This window comes from Lolium perenne, chromosome 3, assembly GCF_019359855.2.
Source record: "Lolium perenne isolate Kyuss_39 chromosome 3, Kyuss_2.0, whole genome shotgun sequence".
Lineage (NCBI taxonomy): Eukaryota > Viridiplantae > Streptophyta > Magnoliopsida > Poales > Poaceae > Lolium > Lolium perenne.
This window is the reverse complement of record NC_067246.2, coordinates 128,635,925-128,655,942: the sequence shown is the minus strand read 5'-3', so window position 1 is coordinate 128,655,942 and position 20,018 is coordinate 128,635,925. Positions and strand designations below refer to the sequence as shown.

Sequence of the window (20,018 nt, the reverse complement as noted above, 5' to 3'; positions counted from 1 at the left end):
GTAATAAGAGGTTGTTGCAACTGAGTTCTCTAGATGAATGGAGAAGTGAAGCTTATGAAAATGCTAAACTCTTTAAAGAGAAAGTTAAAAAGTGGCATGATAGAAGGATTATTAAAAGAGAATTTAATATTGGGGATAAAGTCCTATTGTATCGGTCTCGTCTCAGATTCTTTGCAGGGAAATTACTCTCGAAATGGGAAGGACCATATGTTGTTGAGGAGGTGTATCGTTCAGGAGCAAGCAAAATTAGCTCTCTCCAAGGCAATGCCACACAAGTGGTGAATGGACAAAGACTCAAGCATTATATCTCGGGTGATTCTTATAATGTTGATGTTGATATTATTCAAGTGGAAACACCGGAGGCTTTCATCAAAGGACAAGTTGACAGTCCGCCAGAACTCGACTTTGAATAGGTAACAGTACTGGTAATAAAAGTTTCGTAATTTACCTTCCGAACAATATTTTTGCTGTTTTTGGAAAATATGGAAAATTACGAGATCGAAACGGAGTGGAAAAGACGCACGAGGGCGTGCCACCATAGGCCGGCGCGGGCCCCAGCTAGGCCGCGCTGCCCTATGAGTTGGCCGCCTCGTCGCCCCTTTCCGACTCTGGTTTGATCTGGTACTTTCCTTTTGTCGTGAAAATTTTTGCTATATAATCCCCCGGACCCCTGGAGGTCCGTATATCGTTTTCTCGACGTGTTTTTGTTTCGAGCTGTTTCTGCCAGGATCTGTTTTCGGTCTAGAAGCACCATGGTCTCCAAGAACAAGGGCAAGGAGCTTCCGGATGAAGATAATCAAGATCTTGAGTGGAAAGAGGAGGACAAGAGCGTCAAGGAAGAGGATGAAGAAGAGGTGGAGGAAGACTCGCGCGCACACCCACGTGCTACCGTCGCAAGCATCAAGGTGGTGGACAACCCTTTTAGTGCAAACAGAAGCGCAAGAATTCGCACCGGAGGAGGGGTTCCACGTCATTACCTAGCTCCGAAGACATCTTTATCAGGCACTCACCATCCCTTCCGCAATCTAATTTTCAATAATCAAATTGAAAGGACTCCCAGGGCAGCATTGCCTAGAAATTGGGATATAGATCGTTCTAACACTGCAGGAAGGATGAAGCCTGAGGGTGAAGAGTGGGGAAATAACTCCAAGAATTGGGACTCGCCGTCGGACATACTTCTTAACCGCGTCGAGCACAATTCGGAGATGATTCGCAACCTCACGTACAAGATTGATGAGCTTCAGGAGCTTGTTGAGAAGCTTGTCAGGAATTCATCACCACCATCGCCAAAGGAGTAATTCATCATCGGTATTGGCATCCCCTTGGTTTGTTCCAAGCTTGGGGGAGTGCCGCGGTATCACATCATCACTACCTTTTACTTTTTTACTGTCAAGTAGTGTCATATCATGAGTAGGGAAGTTATCATATAAGATGGGTTGCAGTTTGGAAGTATCTTTCCTTTAGTTGGTTATCTATGTATCCCTTGGTGTGAGTTATCATTATGGAATATTAATGAGAAGTCTTATCATTTACATATTGCACATCTTATTTTAGTTTGCAATCTCTATTATATGATTTACCTTGTTGTTAGTATTGGTATCACTTTGGGAGCATTGAATAAATCTATTTGGTTTTGGCAAAGTTAGCATTGGTCAGTAGCAACAACACTTTGAGGTTTAAGTAGAAAAGAGAAATACATGTAGTTGTTTCATTGTCTTTCTTTCTTGTTAGCTCATAGCTTATTATTCTGAAGTTAAAACTGTTTGTGCTTATAAGGAAGATGCATGATTATTTCTATCACAAGTATATTTGTTTGTTTCCTTCAACTCTTATGCTTGCTAATTAACCTTGCTAGCCAAAGACCAGTACTGAGAGGGAATACTTCTCATGCATCCAAACCTTAGCCCAAACCTATGTCATTTGTGTCCACCATATCTACCTACTACATGGTATTTTCTGCCATTCCAAGTAAATACTTCGTGTGCTACCTTTAAACAATTCAAAATTTACTATCTCTTATTTGTGTCAATGTTTTATAGCTCATGAGGAAGTATGTGGTGTTTTATCTTTCAATCTTGTTGGGCAACTTTCACCAATGGACTAGTGGCTTCATCCGCTTATCTAATAATTTTGCAAAAAGAGCTGGCAATGGGATTCCCAGTCCCAAATTAATTAATCTAAATAGACACTCCTCCATGGTATGTGATCGATGGACGGCACCCGAAGGATTCGGTTAGCCATGGCTTGTGTAAGCAAAGGTTGGGGGGAGTGTCATCATAATAAAACTAAAATAAAAAGGCACTCCTTCATGGTACGAGATTGTTGGCAGGCACCCGAGGATTCGGCTAGCCATGGTTTGTGAAAGAAAGGTTGGAAGGAGTGCCACACAAAATGAAAATAAAATGGGAGCCGCTCTTTGAAGGTTTGTCTGGCAAGGGGGTTAGAGTACCCGCTACCAGTCGTTGACAACAACAAACACCTCTCAAAATATTACTTTTATTATCTCTATATGATTTCAAAACTGAAAAAGCTCTAGCACATGATTTAATCACTGCTTCCCTCTGCGAAGGGCTTGTCTTTTACTTTATGTTGAGTCAGTAAACCTATTTCCCTCCATCTCAAGCAAGCATTTGGGTAGTTGTGATCAAACCATTATATTGTGATTTATCCCATCATGTCTTTTATTCTTCCTTGTTTAGTACAAGTTTTATCTGAACGAATATAGCTTTGCAAGTTATCAATGATCATGAGGAGACTATTATGATTGAGTATGCAAGTTGTGCAATATAAACTTTAACATGAGAGCATTGCTCGTTAGATAAGTATAACCTGTTAATTGTTCTCTGACCAAGAACGAAGTTTGCCATCACCAACTATGATTTCTTATGCACCTTTATTTGTGATTACCTTATACTCGTTTCAAGTTGAGTCATATGAGGAAGTTGTTTACTAGAATGTCTTGTGTGAATGAATATGATGCTTCTTGTCCGTATTTTATTTATCGACTCTTCACTCCATAAACATGTGGTCCTGTTTACTGAGTTCAGTTTCGCTTGGGGACAAGCGAAGTCTAAGCTTGGGGGGAGTTGATACGTCCAATTTGCATCACTATTTTGTATCATAATTTGCTGTTATTCATTGATATATTTCATGTTTGGACACAATACTTATGTTATTTCATCTATTTTGCATATTTCATGATCATTGGAGGATCAAGCACCGGAGCCAGGATTCTGCTGGAAAAAGCACCGTCAGAACGCAATATTTCGGGAGATCAACTGTGGAAGGAAATTATACCAAAAATCCTATTTTTCCAGATGACGAAGGAAGCCAGAAGGGGGAGCCAGCTGGACCCAAGGTGGGCCCAGACCATAGGGCGGCGCGGCCCATGGCCTGGCCGCGCCACCTGGTGGTGAGGGGGCCCCACAGCCCCTTTCGCCTTCTTTTCTTCGCGAAATCCTTCGTCCCGAAGACCTAAGCCACAGAGGGTACCTCGCGAAGAGTTACAGCCGCCTCTGCGGGGCGGAGAACACCAGAGAGAAAAGAGCTCTCCGGCGGGCTGAGATCCGCCGGGGAAATTCCCTCCCGGAGGGGGAAATCGACGCCATCGTCACCGTCATCGAGCTGGACATCATCTCCATCACCATCATCATCATCTCCACCATCATCACCACCGTCTCCACCGCTGGACATCGTCACCGCCGTAGCAATTTGGGTTTGATCTTGATTGTTTGATAGGGGAAACTCTCCCGGTATCGATTTCTACTTGTTGTTGATGCTATTGAGTGAAACCATTGAACCAAGGTTTATGTTCAGATTGTTATTCATCATCATATCACCTCTGATCATGTTCCATATGATGTCTCGTGAGTAGTTCGTTTAGTTCTTGAGGACATGGGTGAAGTCTAAATGTTAGTAGCGAACTATGGTTGAGTAATATTCAATGTTATGATATTTAAGTTGTGGTGTTATTCTTCTAGTGGTGTCGTGTGAACGTCGACTACACGACACTTCACCTTTATGGGCCTAGGGGAATGCATCTTGTACTCGTTTGCCAATTGCGGGGTTGCCGGAGTGACAGAAACCTAAACCCCCGTTGGTATATCGATGCAGGAGGGATAGCAGGATCTCAGAGTTTAAGGCTGTGGTTAGATTTATTCTTAATTACTTTCTTGTAGTTGCGGATGCTTGCAAGGGGTATAATCACAAGTATGTATTAGTCCTAGGAAGGGCGGTACATTAGCACAGGTTCACCCACACAACACTTATCAAAACAATGAAGATTAATCAGCCGTATGTAGCGAAAGCACTAGACTAAAATCCCGTGTGTACTCGAGAACGTTTGGTCATTATAAGTAAACAACCCGGCTTGTCCTTTGTGCTAAAAAGGATTGGGCCACTCGCTGCAATTGTTACTCTCGCACTTTACTTACTCGTACTTTATTCGCTTGTTACATCAAAACCCCCTGAATACTTGTCTGTGAGCATTTACAGTGAATCCTTCATCGAAACTGCTTGTCAACACCTTCTGCTCCTCGTTGGGATCGACATTCTTACTTATCGAAGATACTACGATACACCCCCTATCCTTGTGGGTCATCACGCGTCAAATCCTAGTGTGCGCCGGCAGTACGCCTGCATCGCCGGCGCGGCGGAAATGTGGTGCGCCGGCAACTCCTTCCACCGGCGGACGTCCAAGGTGGTGCGCCGGCACCACTTGCCTCCACCTATAGGCTTTTTCCTAGTAGTGTGAAGTGTCCCGCTGCGGGTATACCGGTGGCTACAATGTGCCAAAGTGTGCCAAACCTAGCTTTCCATGTGTATATGGACTAAACAAAACTAAACCTACCAAAAAGTATGTTGGTGGAACCTCGCGCGGAGAAATCTAGGGGGTAGACCCCCCGAGGCACGCAGACCGCCGTTTTTGGGGGAGAACGACCGCCGGAGCACCGGAATGCCACCAACACTTGCATGTGGACCTAGGATATGTGTGAAAGTGTGGTGGAAGGTGTGATTCACCAAATGGTGCAAGGCATTGCTCCCATGTGTGGCATTCCTCTCTTTCAGGCGATACCACTTGGAAGATTTCTCGACTTGTAGGCTGAATTGTCCCGCTGCGGGTGTACCGGTGGCTACAATGTGCCAAAGTGTGCCAAACCTAGCTTTTCATGTGTATATGGCCTAATCAAAACTAAACCTAACAAAAAATATGTTGGTGGAACCTCGCGCGGAGAAATCTAGGGGGGTAGACCCCCCGAGGCACGCAGACCGCCGTTTTCGGGGGGGGATGACCCCCGGAGCACCGGAATGCCACCAAAACTTGCATGCGGACCTAGGATATGTGTGAAAGTGTGTTGGAATGTGTGATTCACCAAATGGTGCAAGGCTGTGTGGCATTCCTCTCTTTCAGGCGATAGCACTTGGAAGATCCCCCGAACGCGGTTTGTTTACTCCGAAACCCTGATATGTTGGAGGGGGAGTAAGGACTTAGAGTACTTGTCGTATTGCAAAAATATGGTATAAAAAATTGCATTAATCAAGATGTGGTACTTGTCATATTTCAAGAATAAAATGTAAGCATTAAAATAAGTACAATATAGAAAGAAAAAGGAGAAAATACCACAAGGCACACGGCAAAGGAAAATGTGCACGGCAAAGCAGCCTTTGCCGTGCGACTGTGCACAGCGCACGGCAAAGCAGCCTTTGTCGTGCGGCTGGGGCTTGCGCACGGCAAAGGACCTCTCTCGGCAACGCCTTGTTCTCTTTGCCATGCGTTTTTTCATTGCCGTGCGCTTTGCTGAGGCTTTGCGGTGCGCTTTATCTTTGCCGTGTGCCGTAGGGCCTCTTTGCCGTGCGTTGCTCGTTGCCGTGCGTTTTTTGTTTACGTTGCACGCAAAGTATTCTTTGCGCGCACACGGCAAAAGGTGGTTGCACGGCAACGAGCATTTTTCCCGTAGTGGGTAAACACGGCTTTACCCTAGTTTATCACATGTACTCAGTTTTTGGCCAGTATTCGTATTAACCGGCGGTCAATTCTTTTTCTCCTAAACGAAAAGCCGGTTGCTCGAAAAAATGTCACATGGTATACACGAACCGATCTGTGTCTGTCCCTTTTAGCCCGCCTCTGAAAGTACTGTAACAACCATGCACGTAGGCAGCCAGTTGTTTAACTTGTTTCCTTGAAGAAACGGCCACGGTACTGACGGAATACAGAGCCTGGGCGGTGGCGAATTGAGACAGTTGGAAGAAGTCTCCTTCCGCGAATTAACCTGCTCCCAGCGCGTCGCCGCAACGATCACGCATCCTGCCGCGTCCTACGTACAGAGTTGGCGCATATGCGTACATCATCGCGCATGCGTCTCCTGCCTTTGACCTCAGCCGGTCCAGGGACCAGGGAGGGAGATCTGCAGCGCCAGATTTGTACAACGAAGAGTAACCTAGTTTGGTAGTATGATTTTGGTTGATTATACTTCTATCTAAATTATATATGTATGTCCTACGCTTCTAGCACATGGTTCTGCGCACTAATCCATTATCCATATACTATGCTGGCCGACTTGTGTAACCATGCATGCATACTTGCGTATAACAAAAGTAGGAGGATTAATTTGGAAGCAAAAGCCTCTGCTTAACTTTATGACAATGCCTTTTCCCTGCTTTGTCATCTTGATTTCACAGGTGAATGGATGATACATAGTACGTACTACCTACGTTCCAGTAATGTCAATCTGTCATGCATGTGTACGTGAGGCTAAAATGTAGTACTCCTCCGGTTCTAAATATTTATCGCAGATTCAATCAATTCTAAGTACTACGCAGGTTTAATTTTCATCCCGACATTGTAAAGCAGCATGTCAGCACGTATATGATGATTCAACAACGTAATACCACCACCCTTCCAATGAATAAGCCTAAAAAATTAGTGAAAAAACAACATTCTTTAGTTTGACCAATGTTATATACAAACATATGAATATTTACGACAGCAAATCAATATCTGTAGATTCACCGTAAAATAAATGTTCATAATAACATTTTTTCATGTTGTGGATGCTTATATTTTCTTATTTATATTTGGTCAAAAAATTTCATCTTTAACTTTTGACTAAATTTATAAGCCTTATTCACTAACCAACTAATTCCGTGTGATCAACCTGTAAAGTCCCATACTCGTGTATAACAAATTTGGAAGCAATGTTTGGCTATCTACACCTTCTCTTTTTTACACCCTCCGGCTCTAAATAGTTGCCACGGGTTTTGGCAAAATGCAGGTAAAACTTGTATAAATTTATTATATTTGTGACAAGTGTATATAGGGCCGGAGGGAGTATTACTTTTGTATGTAAGCTTGATTTTCACATTTGCTACGCTGTATTGTCACGTGTACCTCGAGGCTAACTATGGTCAGGATTAAAGTGGAGTCATGTGATGACTGATCATTTGCAATAATTAATCGAACCTGCATCTAAGAAAGTTTAACCTCCAAGACACTAAAAACAGAGAACGCTGCTACTAGCAGCACATGTACGCACTCTGATCTGAGCCTTAAGGCCTTGGCTTGTGCATGTGGGGCAATTTTGGAACTTCAGGATGAGTTGAGTTGCTTGATGGCAGAATTATTGACGAAGCAGTTGAAAAAGAGCGCCCCTGTCTAACGGGATTGCCTAACAACCCAGCCAGCCAGCAGCTCCATCTCAACACCCGTCCTCTACTCTGCTCTCGAAACCATCCTGCTGCTATATATACCACCCCAATGCCCAGCTCCTCTCACCACCACCCAAAGCAACAGGCAAGCTAGCACCTCCTCCTCTCGTCACTTGCAACTTAGTGCAGGGCAAAGCAGTAGTTTCTCCTTAGACAGCCTTAGATCAATGGCGACTTCCATGGGTTGCCTGTTGGTGCTCTGCCTCGTGTCTCCCCTCCTCCTTGCCGGCGCCGTCCGCGGCAACCCGTGGTACGGCGGCGGCCTCTTCCCGCAGTTCTACGACCACTCCTGCCCCAAGGCCAAGGAGATCGTGCAGTCCATCGTGGCCCAGGCCGTGGCCAGAGAGACAAGGATGGCGGCGTCCCTCGTCAGGCTGCATTTCCATGACTGCTTCGTCAAGGTACTGTCTACTCTGCTTCCTCTCTCCGCTGTAGTGTTCTGTTCTTTACATGCAACGACGATGCTTGGTGAACATGCCCACTCCATGCAATGTGCCACAGCAAATATCTTACTTTAGCACAATAGGATTTGCATTTTGTTTGGTAGCCTTTGGATGTTCGAACACATATAACTAAATTAAATGTGCAAAGCTTTCACCTTTAAACTTTTGCTATAATTGCATCTAGCAATCGCAAAAGGTGTCGCTAGGAGCATGGAAGAGAATCTGTAGTTTTTAGGCTAACTGTTTACCAGTGATGAGATAGCCCACCTACATTTCCCATGCATGTGAGCATCACTTTATTTTGTCTGGGTGGCATGATCTCGAGTCACCAGTACCATGATTGTTTAATCCAGATGCTCAAATGATGTTGCTATCCATGCAACATACGTTGTCAACTCAAAGTCTCAAACGCATGTGCCTAATCTATGCTCTATTTCCTCCATGCTCCTAGCCTAATCTAATCTTCCGATCCTTTTCTCACATCCTAATTCCTCTCTGATTGTTGTATGATGCAGGGGTGCGACGCGTCCGTGCTGCTGGACAACAGCACCACCATTGTCAGTGAGAAGGACTCCAACCCCAACAAGAACTCTATCAGAGGATTCGAGGTCGTCGACCAGATCAAGGCCGCCCTCGAGGCCGCCTGCCCTGGCACCGTCTCCTGCGCCGACATCCTCGCCCTCGCCGCCCGCGACTCCACCATCCTCGTACGATCACTTGCAGTCTAACACCACCATATTTTCCTATCTAGCGCGAGCTATCTGAACGCAATGCAGCCAGAGTATTCATGTTTTGACTTTGTAAATGATTAACCTCCAGGTTGGCGGCCCGTACTGGGACGTGCCGCTCGGCCGGAGGGACTCTCTGGGCGCCAGCATCCAGGGCTCTAACAACGGTATCCCGGCCCCCAACAACACCCTCCCCACCATCATCACCAAGTTCAAGCGCCTCGGCCTCAACGTCGTTGACGTCGTCGCCCTCTCCGGCGGCCACACCATCGGCCTGTCCAGGTGCACCAGCTTCAGGCAGAGGCTGTACAACCAGTCCGGCAACGGCCTCGCCGACAACACGCTCGACGTCTCCTACGCGGCGCAGCTCAGGCAGGGGTGCCCGCGCTCCGGGGGCGACAACAACCTCTTCCCACTCGACGTCGTCACCTCCACCAAGTTCGACAACTACTACTTCAAGAACATCCTCGCCGGCAGGGGCCTGCTCAGCTCCGACGAGGTCCTGCTCACCAAGAGCGCCGAGACGGCAGCGCTCGTCAAGGCCTACGCCGACGACGTGCACCTCTTCTTCCAGCACTTCGCGCAGTCCATGGTGAACATGGGGAACATCATGCCGCTCACCGGGTCAAAGGGGGAGATCAGGAAGAACTGCAGGAGGCTCAACAACTTCCACTGATCGGTTACTCACAAATGCTAGCTGCTATATTTGTGTGCTCACTTAATTTTACGTGGACCTTGTGTGTCGCTATTTTTTTCCTTTTTCAATAAACAAGTGTGATTGTGCTTAATCTGGAGCCTGAGGGAACTGAAGTACGTGGAGTAGTAGTATATATTCATGGGCATGGAAGTTGGCTATTCGTTTATCTCCTGGTTAGTGACAATGGACGTGCACTTCGGTCCATCAAACCGCCCATGGAGATCGAAAAAATTCAAGCACATTTATCATCTTCGTTGGCTCCATTTTTATTTACTTCACGTGTTTATGTGTTTACTTAAATTCAGATTTTACAAAGTTTGACCAAAATTGTATGAAAAAAATCAATATGCATAATACTAGATACCTATAATATGAAAATATATATAGTTTATGATGATTATCCTAGAATATATATACACAGAGCCTCTCACTCATATTATATTGTAAATGTTCAAATAGTTGGGTAAATATTTGATCAAAGATAACAAAGCTAGATTCTAAATCTAAAAGCACTTATCCTAGACCTACGGACTGTTTTGGCTACAAAAGACCAACTAATTGTGAAACAGAGGGAGGTGTACTTTTGTACATGGTACTAGGTTAATTATGAGTTCGTTCTTTTGGTTCGTTTGGTAGGTAACATCTGGCTAGTGGCTGCACTGTAGTACAGCATCCAGCCGGCCTTTCTAGGTCAAGGTAGCAATGCTAGCGCTCAGATGCGCGTGTATGGTGGGTGAATCATGAGCAACCACACAGTGGATATACCCATCTCTGTCAGAAGGAAGGGCCACTTCATTGATCGATCGAATCAACGTAGAGATACAACCGCAAAAGAGCTCAGTCCCGGTCTTTTCAACTGAACATCTTTCTAAAAGATGCAAATAGCTAGCAAACTCATTACACGCTTGCTCAATCATTCCGTGCACCTCCGGAACAAAGGGATGTGCCGAACTGGTTTGTGACTTTTCAACTGAACTCTTCTTTTTTATTTACGAAAACATACTCATTGTTCATCAATGAAAATGAAACAAAATAACGAAAGAGCTAACAAAGTAGAAAAAAAAAAGCAGGAGTGAAATGTTCTCCTGTGCGACTATGAAGGCGATCTAGGGCTGCCACAATCAAATGCCATGTATCCGCCGCTTTTGGCCAGAAATCGACGGGCGCACACCTCCTCTGTTTGTCATGCTCCGGCAGAGGGAGAAGGCAGGGATCTCGGACCTGCGCTCGGTGTTGTAGTTAGGTCCATGAAGTTAGAGCTTGATCAACCGACAAAAACATTATGGTGGGTATGACCATGCTTTTCGGAACAAGAAAAAAGTTTCCTCTTCTCGCTGTCAACCTTGTCGGTGGTGATCTCGCCGGTGGTCTTGAGGACGGCAGATCGCTTCCCGGTCGTTGTATCAAGTTTTGATGTCACAAGTTTGATGTCATGAGATTCATATCGATTCAAGGGTTCAATGGCGACGAACTTAGGCTCTATACATGTGTTGGCCCTTGGAGGCACGTCCTTGGGCCGAGGCAGATGTACGAAAACTTCATGTTTCTCATCAACAAAGTCAGGCCCGCTCATGTAAGGGTACTGCGACAATGGCACGTTGGTGGCTCATTTTGACGGCGAAGTGGTTGTTAGGTGGTTCAAGAACCTATATGTAATTTTTATTATATCTTGGGCGCATTATACCTCTTGTAAACTTCTATAATAGATTTTTGATCCTTCTCGCAAAAATAATAATATGAAAATCAACCGAACTTTACATACAACCATTTAACTCAAAAAAACCTTTTGGACGAAATTTATCTGAACACAATGTAATTTACTTTACATGCCATTTATATAATGTTTCTACGAAGCATGCATCTAATTAAATGGCTCGGTTAAAGATGGCCTGTTCTAGCGCCAACAGCTAGCAGATGAGTATTACTCCGTATGAGCCTTGACCTCTAAAGATGAATGAAGATCAACATGAACAAATAGCTAGGTCCCATATGATTGATGTGCAGTCATCAATCTCAAGGTCAAGTGCAGATTTATATAGATTCCATGTACAACAACTAGTTGCCGACTGGCTGGTGAAAAGGCCGTACAATATAATAACTACAACACATCCACATGGAAGCAGATGAATCGAGGATTCGTTAGAGTTGGTACACTATGCTGCACTAGCCATTGTATTTTTTGTAGTTGTAGTGTTGTTACTAAGAGCATCCCCACTCGTTGGCGCTTCCCACGCCCAAATCCGGCGAAATTTTCGTCCGGATTGGAGGAAGATTTGGCGTGGGGAGGAGTAGTTTTCCACCCGCGTGCCCAGGCGAAGACGACGATGCGAATTTGAAAAACGGAAACTTGACAAACTACGGCTAAAAACGGACGAATATAGACTAAATTTAATGATATTTAATGCTAATTTTAAAACACGGCGCTCTACATGCCGAAATGGCGGTAGAACACCGTGTAGTCGTCGCCGCCGTCGTCGGAGCCGTCGTCCTCAACCTTCGGCGGCGCGGCCTGGCGGCTGCTGCCCTGGCCGGCGTCACCCCACCCCGGGGATGGCTTGTACCATTCGTCGTCCGAGGACTCGAGGTCGACGACGGGGACAACGACGCCGGATGGAGGCGTCGCAGGACGGCGGTAGCGCGCGGCGTCGTCGGCGGCGGTTGGAGCGGCGCGGGCGGCGAGTCGGCGTGCGGCGGCCGATCCATCGGCCGCCGCCGTGCTGCTCCGCCTCCTCGCGCTCCCAGTCGCGACTCGACCACGCCAGGGCGGCGTCCTCGGGGAGGGCGTTGTCGGCGGGCACCAGGTCGTTGAGCGACCTGGCGATCGCCTCCGCCACGGCGGCGTCCTCCGCGCGCTTCGCCTCCTCCTCGGCGAGCCTGTTTGCGGCGGCGGCCGCGGCGTCCTCCTTTTTCGCCGCCTTCCTCTTCCGCCCAGGCTGGGAGGGTTGGTCGCGGATGACGAGGGCGCCGCTGCTGCGCCCTCTGGTCGGCGGCGGAGACGCCGGCTCCTTCTTGACGCGCACCGGCGTCGAAGGCGACGTCGCCTCCTCCCTCTTCACCGGCGCGAAGGATGACATCGGCGCCGATCCGGAAGACGACGAGCTGGCAGCCATGCGCCGTGGCTGCCAGACGTTTCCCCGGCGGCGGCTCGCCGATGCCCTCGATGGAGGGGGCATCGTGAGCACCGGGAAGTTTCCGCCCTCGATGTGCTCGAGGACGGCCTCGAGTGTCCGGCCCGGCGCGCTCCACCAACGTCGGCGGCCCGCGGCGTTGTTGCGCGGAGGCGGAGGCGGCGGGCCGTCGTAGGCCGCCAGCTCCCGCTCCCACCGCTGGAGGAAGTAGGAGTTCCACCGCGTGTAGTTGTCGGGGTGGTAGCGCGGGTCGGCGCGCTCCTCGTCCGTCAAGGTCATCCGCGCCTCCTCGATGGCGACATCGAGGGCGTGGCCCCGAGGCGGCGGCGGGATTGGTACGCCGCCAGCACTGAGCCGCCACCCGCCGCCGGGAGGCCTCGTGTCCGGCGGGCAGGGGTACCCCGCCTGGTGGAGGAGGTGCCCCTCCCACGCATGGAGCGACCGGCGGGGGAAGCCGTTGTTGGCTGCGCCGTCGTCGTCGTAGAACGCCATCGGGAGAGTAGAGGGAGAGTGGAGGGAGAGTGGAGCACGGGGTACGCCTCGCGGCGAGCGGACCGGCCTATATAGGCGCGGCTAGCGCGGGGGATTAATGACGCGTGGAATGCGACGCGTCCGCGGCGAGCTGACCGGCGGCAGCCTTTAGTGCGCGCGGAAGACGATGCGTGCGCGGAAGACGACGACATTAACTCGCGGCGTGGCCGGCGAATGCAGACCGGCGGCAGGCTTTTACAGCGCGCGGAAGACGATGCGATGAGGACGACGATCGGTTTCTCTCGCCGACAAGTTGGGGCCACCAGACGCGCGGGAAGTTTCCTCGGTGTTTCCCGCACTTTCGTTTCATCCGGACTCCCCGAGCGCTCCCCGGGGGGCCGGGGATGGCGTGGGATCGCCGGATGAATTTAGGCCCAAATCCGGACGAAAACGAGGAACCGAGGGCGCGACTGGGCCGAATTACGCCGTCCGGATGGAAAAAACGTCGTTCGGGGGCCTCGTCGGGGAGACGAGTGGAGATGCTCTAACCCCATTGGCGTTCATTATTGTAACTTCTAACAGAAACGTATTTTTGCCTTCTTGAAAAATCGGTAGCATGGGCAATTTGATTGTGATTTGTACATTTGATTGATGTGGAGTAGATAGATAAATAGGCGTAGGAGTACTATGATATGTTAACAAAATCATATATATACCTACTGACATATTTATGTGCTACTAAAGAGTCAAAGACGCATCCATGGCTAGGAGTAGATTCGAATTGATTAAGTACTAACAGGGATCATTCCGGTTTACACGGCACCACGCTGGCACCACAGTTGTATAATGTCGGTTTAGGCACCCAAAAAAAATTACACTACCGGGTCTTTATCCTTCTTTGGTGTTGCATGATTTTTTTTTTGTTGCCTACAGCACTAGAAAGCAGTTTAGTTTAATCTCAAAAGCAATGGAATAAAATATAAAATCTCCCACATCTACAACATACATTGCTCAATCATTTCGTTTGTATAGACAGTGACTATGATAAGAAACAAAGAAGCTACCCGTGAAGGACCCAACGACACCCAAGCGTGTTAAGTCATCATATCGAATTCTTGCCACGATGTGATGGATTTGATGATCAATGTACGAAAGTAGAGCGTGAAAAAACACATGAACTGTATTCCTATAAAAGGCAGCTTCCTAGCTATAGCTTGGTGAATTATTTGTGTTTATGGATCTAACTGTACTATTGTATAGTACTCAGAGTTATAACTTTGCGCATTCGGACCGGTAACTAATCAAGTTCATTGGAAACAAGTTTGCCAAAACAAAGTGTGATATTCTTAAGAATGCCCTTTCTTTTTCTCCAGCATGTAATTATTTTATTCTAATTTATGTTTACTTTTGTGAAATTTAACGTTGCATACAAGGTACGCAGCCACGGTATCAAATGTTCACACAACACATTGCATAAAGTGCTATTTTGAAGCACAGCACTCCCTTCTCAGTCCAGCCAACAACACTCCACAAAAGGGAAGATAGAGCATGGACAAAAACAAATTTTAACCATGTCTTGGAAGCTAAGGACCTTCTCTGATCGTCAATAAAGCAGTGATCAACTTGGCTCCTTCCAGAATCCACTATTATTATATCGATGGTCTGCAACAATGTATCACATTTGTAGGCTTCTATGCCAATGTATCTCATTAAATGCTTGCCCTTTTCATAACACAAATCAAAAGTCTTCTATGCTACATCAAGAATAGAGTATGTGTAACATCAAGAAGGAAAAGGTTAGATTGGACCTATTAAAACTCTTCAGTTACATAGGGAAGCCAAACAAAATATTGAGGGAAAAAACTAGGGTAGTTGAGAAGAGCTTTGCTTAATAATTTATTCTCTCAACAAAAGATCGCTTAAGCAGATTGTGTTTGGTAAACTGAAGATCAGTACAATACATTAAGGCGCTCTCTAATCATGTCACTTAGTTGCAAAGTCCTTTATTCTGGGAACAAGTTGTAAGAAATCATTGCCTGATTATTTTCAGTTTGATTTGAAAATTTGTATTGGTTAACTTCTAAGAAATGTGTGGGCCTATTCAAACTATTTGCTTTCTTCTTCTACAGTAAGTCAGTAAGTAGGACTTGGTATGCTGTTAAGTCTTAAGAGATGGTTATAGGAGGACAATGGGGAAAGAGGGAACATGAAACAATCATGAATCAGGATCATCCTAACACAGCAGAAGTCAAATGAGCAGGTAGTTACATCCCAACAACTACATGTGAGAACACTAGAGAATACTGGTTGAACCAAGTATTTATGTTAGTGGAAAGTACAAAAATACATGAAACGCATAAATAACAGGAGTCATCAAAGATTCTATAAAAGATCCATGAAAATGAAAAATACAGCTGGATTATTCCAGCTGATATATGGGGTTGAGGAGAAATCTTGTGTTTTAAACAGTGGCGCGGTGTAAAGCTCAATACAAACTTGAAAACTACAAGCTCACTTTAATATGAATATTTTTATGATCATTCTACCTATGTATATTGAACTAGGACATGAATTTGCATAAAGATTACAACAGTACTAGGTCTCTGGTGTAACAATATCCGTGATCAACAATAACGGTTCCCATGCATACACTTAGCATGAACATACCTGCAAGTCATATGCAAGTCTCTGAGACTCTCTGTGGCACGCTGTTGTTTTCTTCAAGAAACGGTCACTGATGCGCAGAACTGCAGAAGAATAAGGCAGCTGGTCCCGTGACAAAGCCTTGGAACAGTTGAAAGTACTTCCAGCTCCAGGAACCAGCTCCAGACATGAATGTAGGCCATGCAAGCACCTAACGCAGAATCATCACGCATCCCGTGTCCTCCAAAGTTGGTACAATATCGCACATCTCCTTTGACCCGATCAGCATCGACCGCACGTGTGTTAGTTAGTGAGATAAGCACCAGCTGTAGCAGAAGGCAGCATGCTTACAAACGTTCTCTGGCCTGCCCATTAGATGAACCATCCAAAAGCTTCAGTAAGGTAGGAAAGGTAACCTAATTTGGTATGATTCTACAACAAGACACAACAATAATGTGGGGATAAAGATCTTAGACATTCCCCCCAAAAAAAATCTTAGACAATACCCTTCGTCCAAAACCTGTATTCTACTTAAGGCTGCTGTAGCCAGCGTACTTTTATCCCCAAAGGCGTGGGACACGAATCCCTGTTCCTATGATGACCAACAATAAGAAAACCTCCATAATACTTGTGCTAGCGTTAATTAATACCATCCGACCTGTAACAACTCTTGTGTATAACAAAAGTAGCAGTATTAATTAGGAAGCAAACCTTTCACTTTTGGTTACGCCTTCTTCTGTACTTTGGTAGCTTGGTTTCACATACGATATATGTTGTATACTTGTATTGCCATGTGTTTTTAGGGTTGTTGTATTGCCATGTGTCGGGCTAGTTCCTACAGACTTCTTAAGTGTTAGGGCGGGTCTACAGCCTACTGTGATGGAAAACGTTAAAGTGGGACATGTGGTTGATCTATTGTTAGAAAGTGCCTGCCTTATAAAAGTAGTTCAAACCAATCAGTGTAGCATCTATATACACAAGGGGGTTAAATAACATGATCACAAAAGGTGATTAATTCACAAACTATGGTCTATGGATATGTTTGTTGAAGGCATTGTGGTGTACAGTGGACACCGCAGTTACCATAACTTCCTTCTCTTATCAGTGTTTCATGCTTGCAATTTCGAAGAAATTTCAGAGGAATGGCTGTTAGCTCTAAGATGTTTCATCAGAGTTACAGTGTACACTTTACTTTAGCTTCTCAGTATAATATATACTGATATTAAACTTGTCTGAGAAATGTTTCAATCTACACTTGTTTACCAAAGCTTAATCTTGGAGTAGCTTCACACTAGAAATGATGACCGAAATGAGACATTAAGACATACCACGGTTTTGAAGAAAAACAGATGATTTGAACCTTTGGAGTTGCTTGATAGAAGAATTAATGGCCAAGCAGTTGAAAACAGTGCCTGGTAGCTCGCTTATTATATACGCATTGTCTAACAACCCAGCTTCCATACTGCAGAGTCCTCTCCTGGAAACCACCCTTCTTTCCATCTCCTACACTACAAGTGCCCCATCCTCCTACTATATAAAGCACCTCATCCCCATATCTGACCACCCACAAGAAGAGTAGAAGCAAACAGCCAGCAACTATCTACTACTTGTAACGAAGTGCAGCAAACGAATTACTTACATGGCTAGTTCCATGGGTAGCTTGCTGGTACTCTGCCTTGCCTGTCCACTCCTCCTTGCAGGCACCGTTCGTGCCAACCCATGGTATAGCTTGTTCCCACAGTTCTACGACCACTCGTGCCCGAAGGCCAAGGAAATTGTGCAGTCCATCGTGGCACAGGCTGTTGCCCAAGAGACCAGGATGGCAGCATCCTTGGTCAGGCTGCATTTCCATGACTGCTTTGTCAAGGTTTCTGCTTCCTCTTTGCTGCAGTATTATTTACATGTTTCTACAACAATATATTGATGCTTGCTGAAGATAGTTCCTGTAATGTAAGACAGCAAATTACATATCTATGACTAATATGATAGATGTGCATTTTATTCGTTAACTTCAGTTCAAACGCACCCAGAAAAAAAACAGTTCAAATGCTTAAACTCAATGTGCAAAGTGCTCAGTTTTAAACTTTTGCTATACTTGTCCTTAGCATTGAAAATTGTGTCCTGAGGAACATGGAAGAATCTTTCTAGATATTTTTGAAGTTTTTACCAACTATAAGATATCCTACCTACAATGTACACACTACTTATTGTCTCGGTGACATGATCGAGTCTGTAACATGAGTGCTTTTTTTCCCAAATAAATTGGTGATTGCCTTATTTAAGTGCACAATAATTGAGACTCACTTAGCAATGCACATCCTTCACTCGATGCATGTACCTGGTCAATCGACACTACAGTTTTGCTGCATGTGTCCAATCCACCCAATCGACATTACAGTTTCACATTCCTAGTCATTTACCATCCTGTTCTGACATCTTCTTTATTTCTGTGTATAGGGGTGTGATGCATCCGTGCTACTGGACAACAGCAGCAGCATAGTCAGTGAGAAGGGGTCCAACCCCAATCTGAACTCCCTCCGGGGATTCGAGGTCGTCGACCAGATCAAGGTCGCCCTTGAGACAGCTTGCCCCAGCACGGTCTCCTGTGCCGACATCCTCGCCCTCGCCGCCCGCGACTCCACTGTCCTCGTATGTGTTCATCATAACTCTGTTCCTAACTAGCACGAGCTAAATAATGTAGCATTATGTGTGATTCTTCTGGACCCAAATTAATGTCCAGGTTGGTGGCCCTTACTGGGATGTGCCGCTCGGCCGGAGGGACTCTCTGGGCGCAAGCATCCAGGGCTCCAACAATGACATCCCTGCCCCCAACAACACCCTACCCACCATCATCACCAAGTTCAAGCGTCTCGGCCTCAATATCGTCGATGTTGTCGCCCTCTCAGGTGGCCACACCATTGGCTTGTCCCGCTGCACCAGCTTCCGGCAGAGGCTGTACAACCAGTCAGGTAACGGCCTAGCCGACAGCACACTGGATGTGTCCTACGCTGCGCAGCTGAGACAAGGGTGCCCACGCTCCGGTGGCGACAACAACCTCTTCCCGCTCGACGTTGTCACCTCGACCAAGTTCGATAACTTCTATTTCAAGAACATCCTAGCCGGCAGGGGCCTTCTCAGCTCCGATGAGATCCTACTCACCAAGAGCGCCGAAACGGCGGCGCTCGTCAAGGCATATGCAGACGACGTGCACCTCTTCTTCCAGCACTTTGCACAGTCGATGGTGAACATGGGCAACATCATGCCGCTGACCGGGTCACAGGGGGAGATCAGGAAGAACTGCAGGAGGCTCAACAACTATCACTGAGTTACTGAATGTGCTGTCTGTGCTAAATTGTGTGTGGAGTTGGCGCCAAGTTTTATCTGAATAAGCAAGTGTGGTTGTAATTTCCAATTTTCCTTGATCATTTATGTTGTGTAAACTGCATTGAGAAATGTTTATGTACTAGAAATTCATATAAGATGAGTCCACCTGGTTTCTTTAGAAGTTGTTGTTTTACATAACTTCCTTTGAAAACAATCGGCTCTATCTTATAATTATACATGTTTGATTAGTGTGTTATTTTTTCATCAGTCTTCCACGTCATTAGACATAGATGAGCTACCACACTTTGTGCATCCGTGGGAAACATAGCCCTCGTCCCCACCGTCAAATCCTTTCGCCAATCTCTTGACAGTTGCAACACTAAGGCTGTGTTTGTTTGGGCTTCTGCTTCTGCTTTTGGGTCCAAAATCAGAAGCCCAAACAAACGTTAAGAAATTGAAAAGCGCTGTTGAGAAGCGCTGGAAGAAAATGTACTGCGAACCACGGTGAGCGCGGAAGCAGCCTCGGACCTGCTTCCCGAGCGGTTGGCTGCTTCCCGAGTTGCCATGGACAAAACTAGCCTGAACACTTCCACATATTTACAAACTTTGTACCACTCCCTAATAAACCGAACGGCCCACTCATTTTCCCCACGCCACCCTCTGCCCACAGACCATCCTGCTCGAGCAGGATTCGCCTCCTCCCCATCTCCTATCCATGGCTGGCTAGGGTTAGGGTTACTGAGTCGCCGGCGTTCCCCGGCCTCATCGGCACCAATCCCCGCCGCCGACCTCCAAGTACTCCTCCTTCTCTCCGTTCCCGGCTTCGTCGAGCTCGCCGCGTCCACGAATCTACCGGGGGAAGGACAAGTACCAGTCGGCC

The 20,018-nt window shown here is 46.5% G+C and overlaps 2 protein-coding genes and 1 long non-coding RNA gene across 4 annotated transcripts; 2 read left to right on the top strand and 1 right to left on the bottom strand.

The window, feature by feature from the left end:
* Nucleotides 1-7,711: 7,711 nt before the first annotated feature.
* Nucleotides 7,712-9,738, top strand: LOC127342391 (peroxidase 72). The gene is made up of 3 exons (XM_051368335.2): nucleotides 7,712-8,105; nucleotides 8,663-8,854; nucleotides 8,967-9,738. The coding sequence occupies exons 1-3, from the start codon at nucleotides 7,872-7,874 to the stop codon at nucleotides 9,549-9,551; spliced, it is 1,011 nt and encodes a 336-aa protein (XP_051224295.1). The 5' UTR covers nucleotides 7,712-7,871; the 3' UTR covers nucleotides 9,552-9,738.
* A 5,794-nt stretch (nucleotides 9,739-15,532) lies between these two features.
* LOC127342390 (uncharacterized) lies at nucleotides 15,533-18,305 on the bottom strand. Of its 2 annotated transcripts, XR_011755389.1 has the most exons (3): nucleotides 18,153-18,305; nucleotides 17,143-17,757; nucleotides 15,533-16,179 (listed from the first exon to the last, which is right to left on the bottom strand). It is a non-coding gene; the product is annotated as an uncharacterized lncRNA (long non-coding RNA). The 2 variants fall into 2 exon arrangements; XR_007876602.2 differs by lacking the exon at nucleotides 18,153-18,305 and having other exon boundaries at nucleotides 17,454-17,592.
* On the top strand, nucleotides 17,454-19,319 carry LOC127342389 (peroxidase 72). The gene is made up of 3 exons (XM_051368334.2): nucleotides 17,454-17,681; nucleotides 18,272-18,463; nucleotides 18,555-19,319. Exons 1-3 carry the CDS (start codon nucleotides 17,454-17,456, stop codon nucleotides 19,137-19,139), a joined length of 1,005 nt encoding a protein of 334 aa, XP_051224294.1. The 3' UTR covers nucleotides 19,140-19,319.
* Nucleotides 19,320-20,018: the final 699 nt, after the last annotated feature.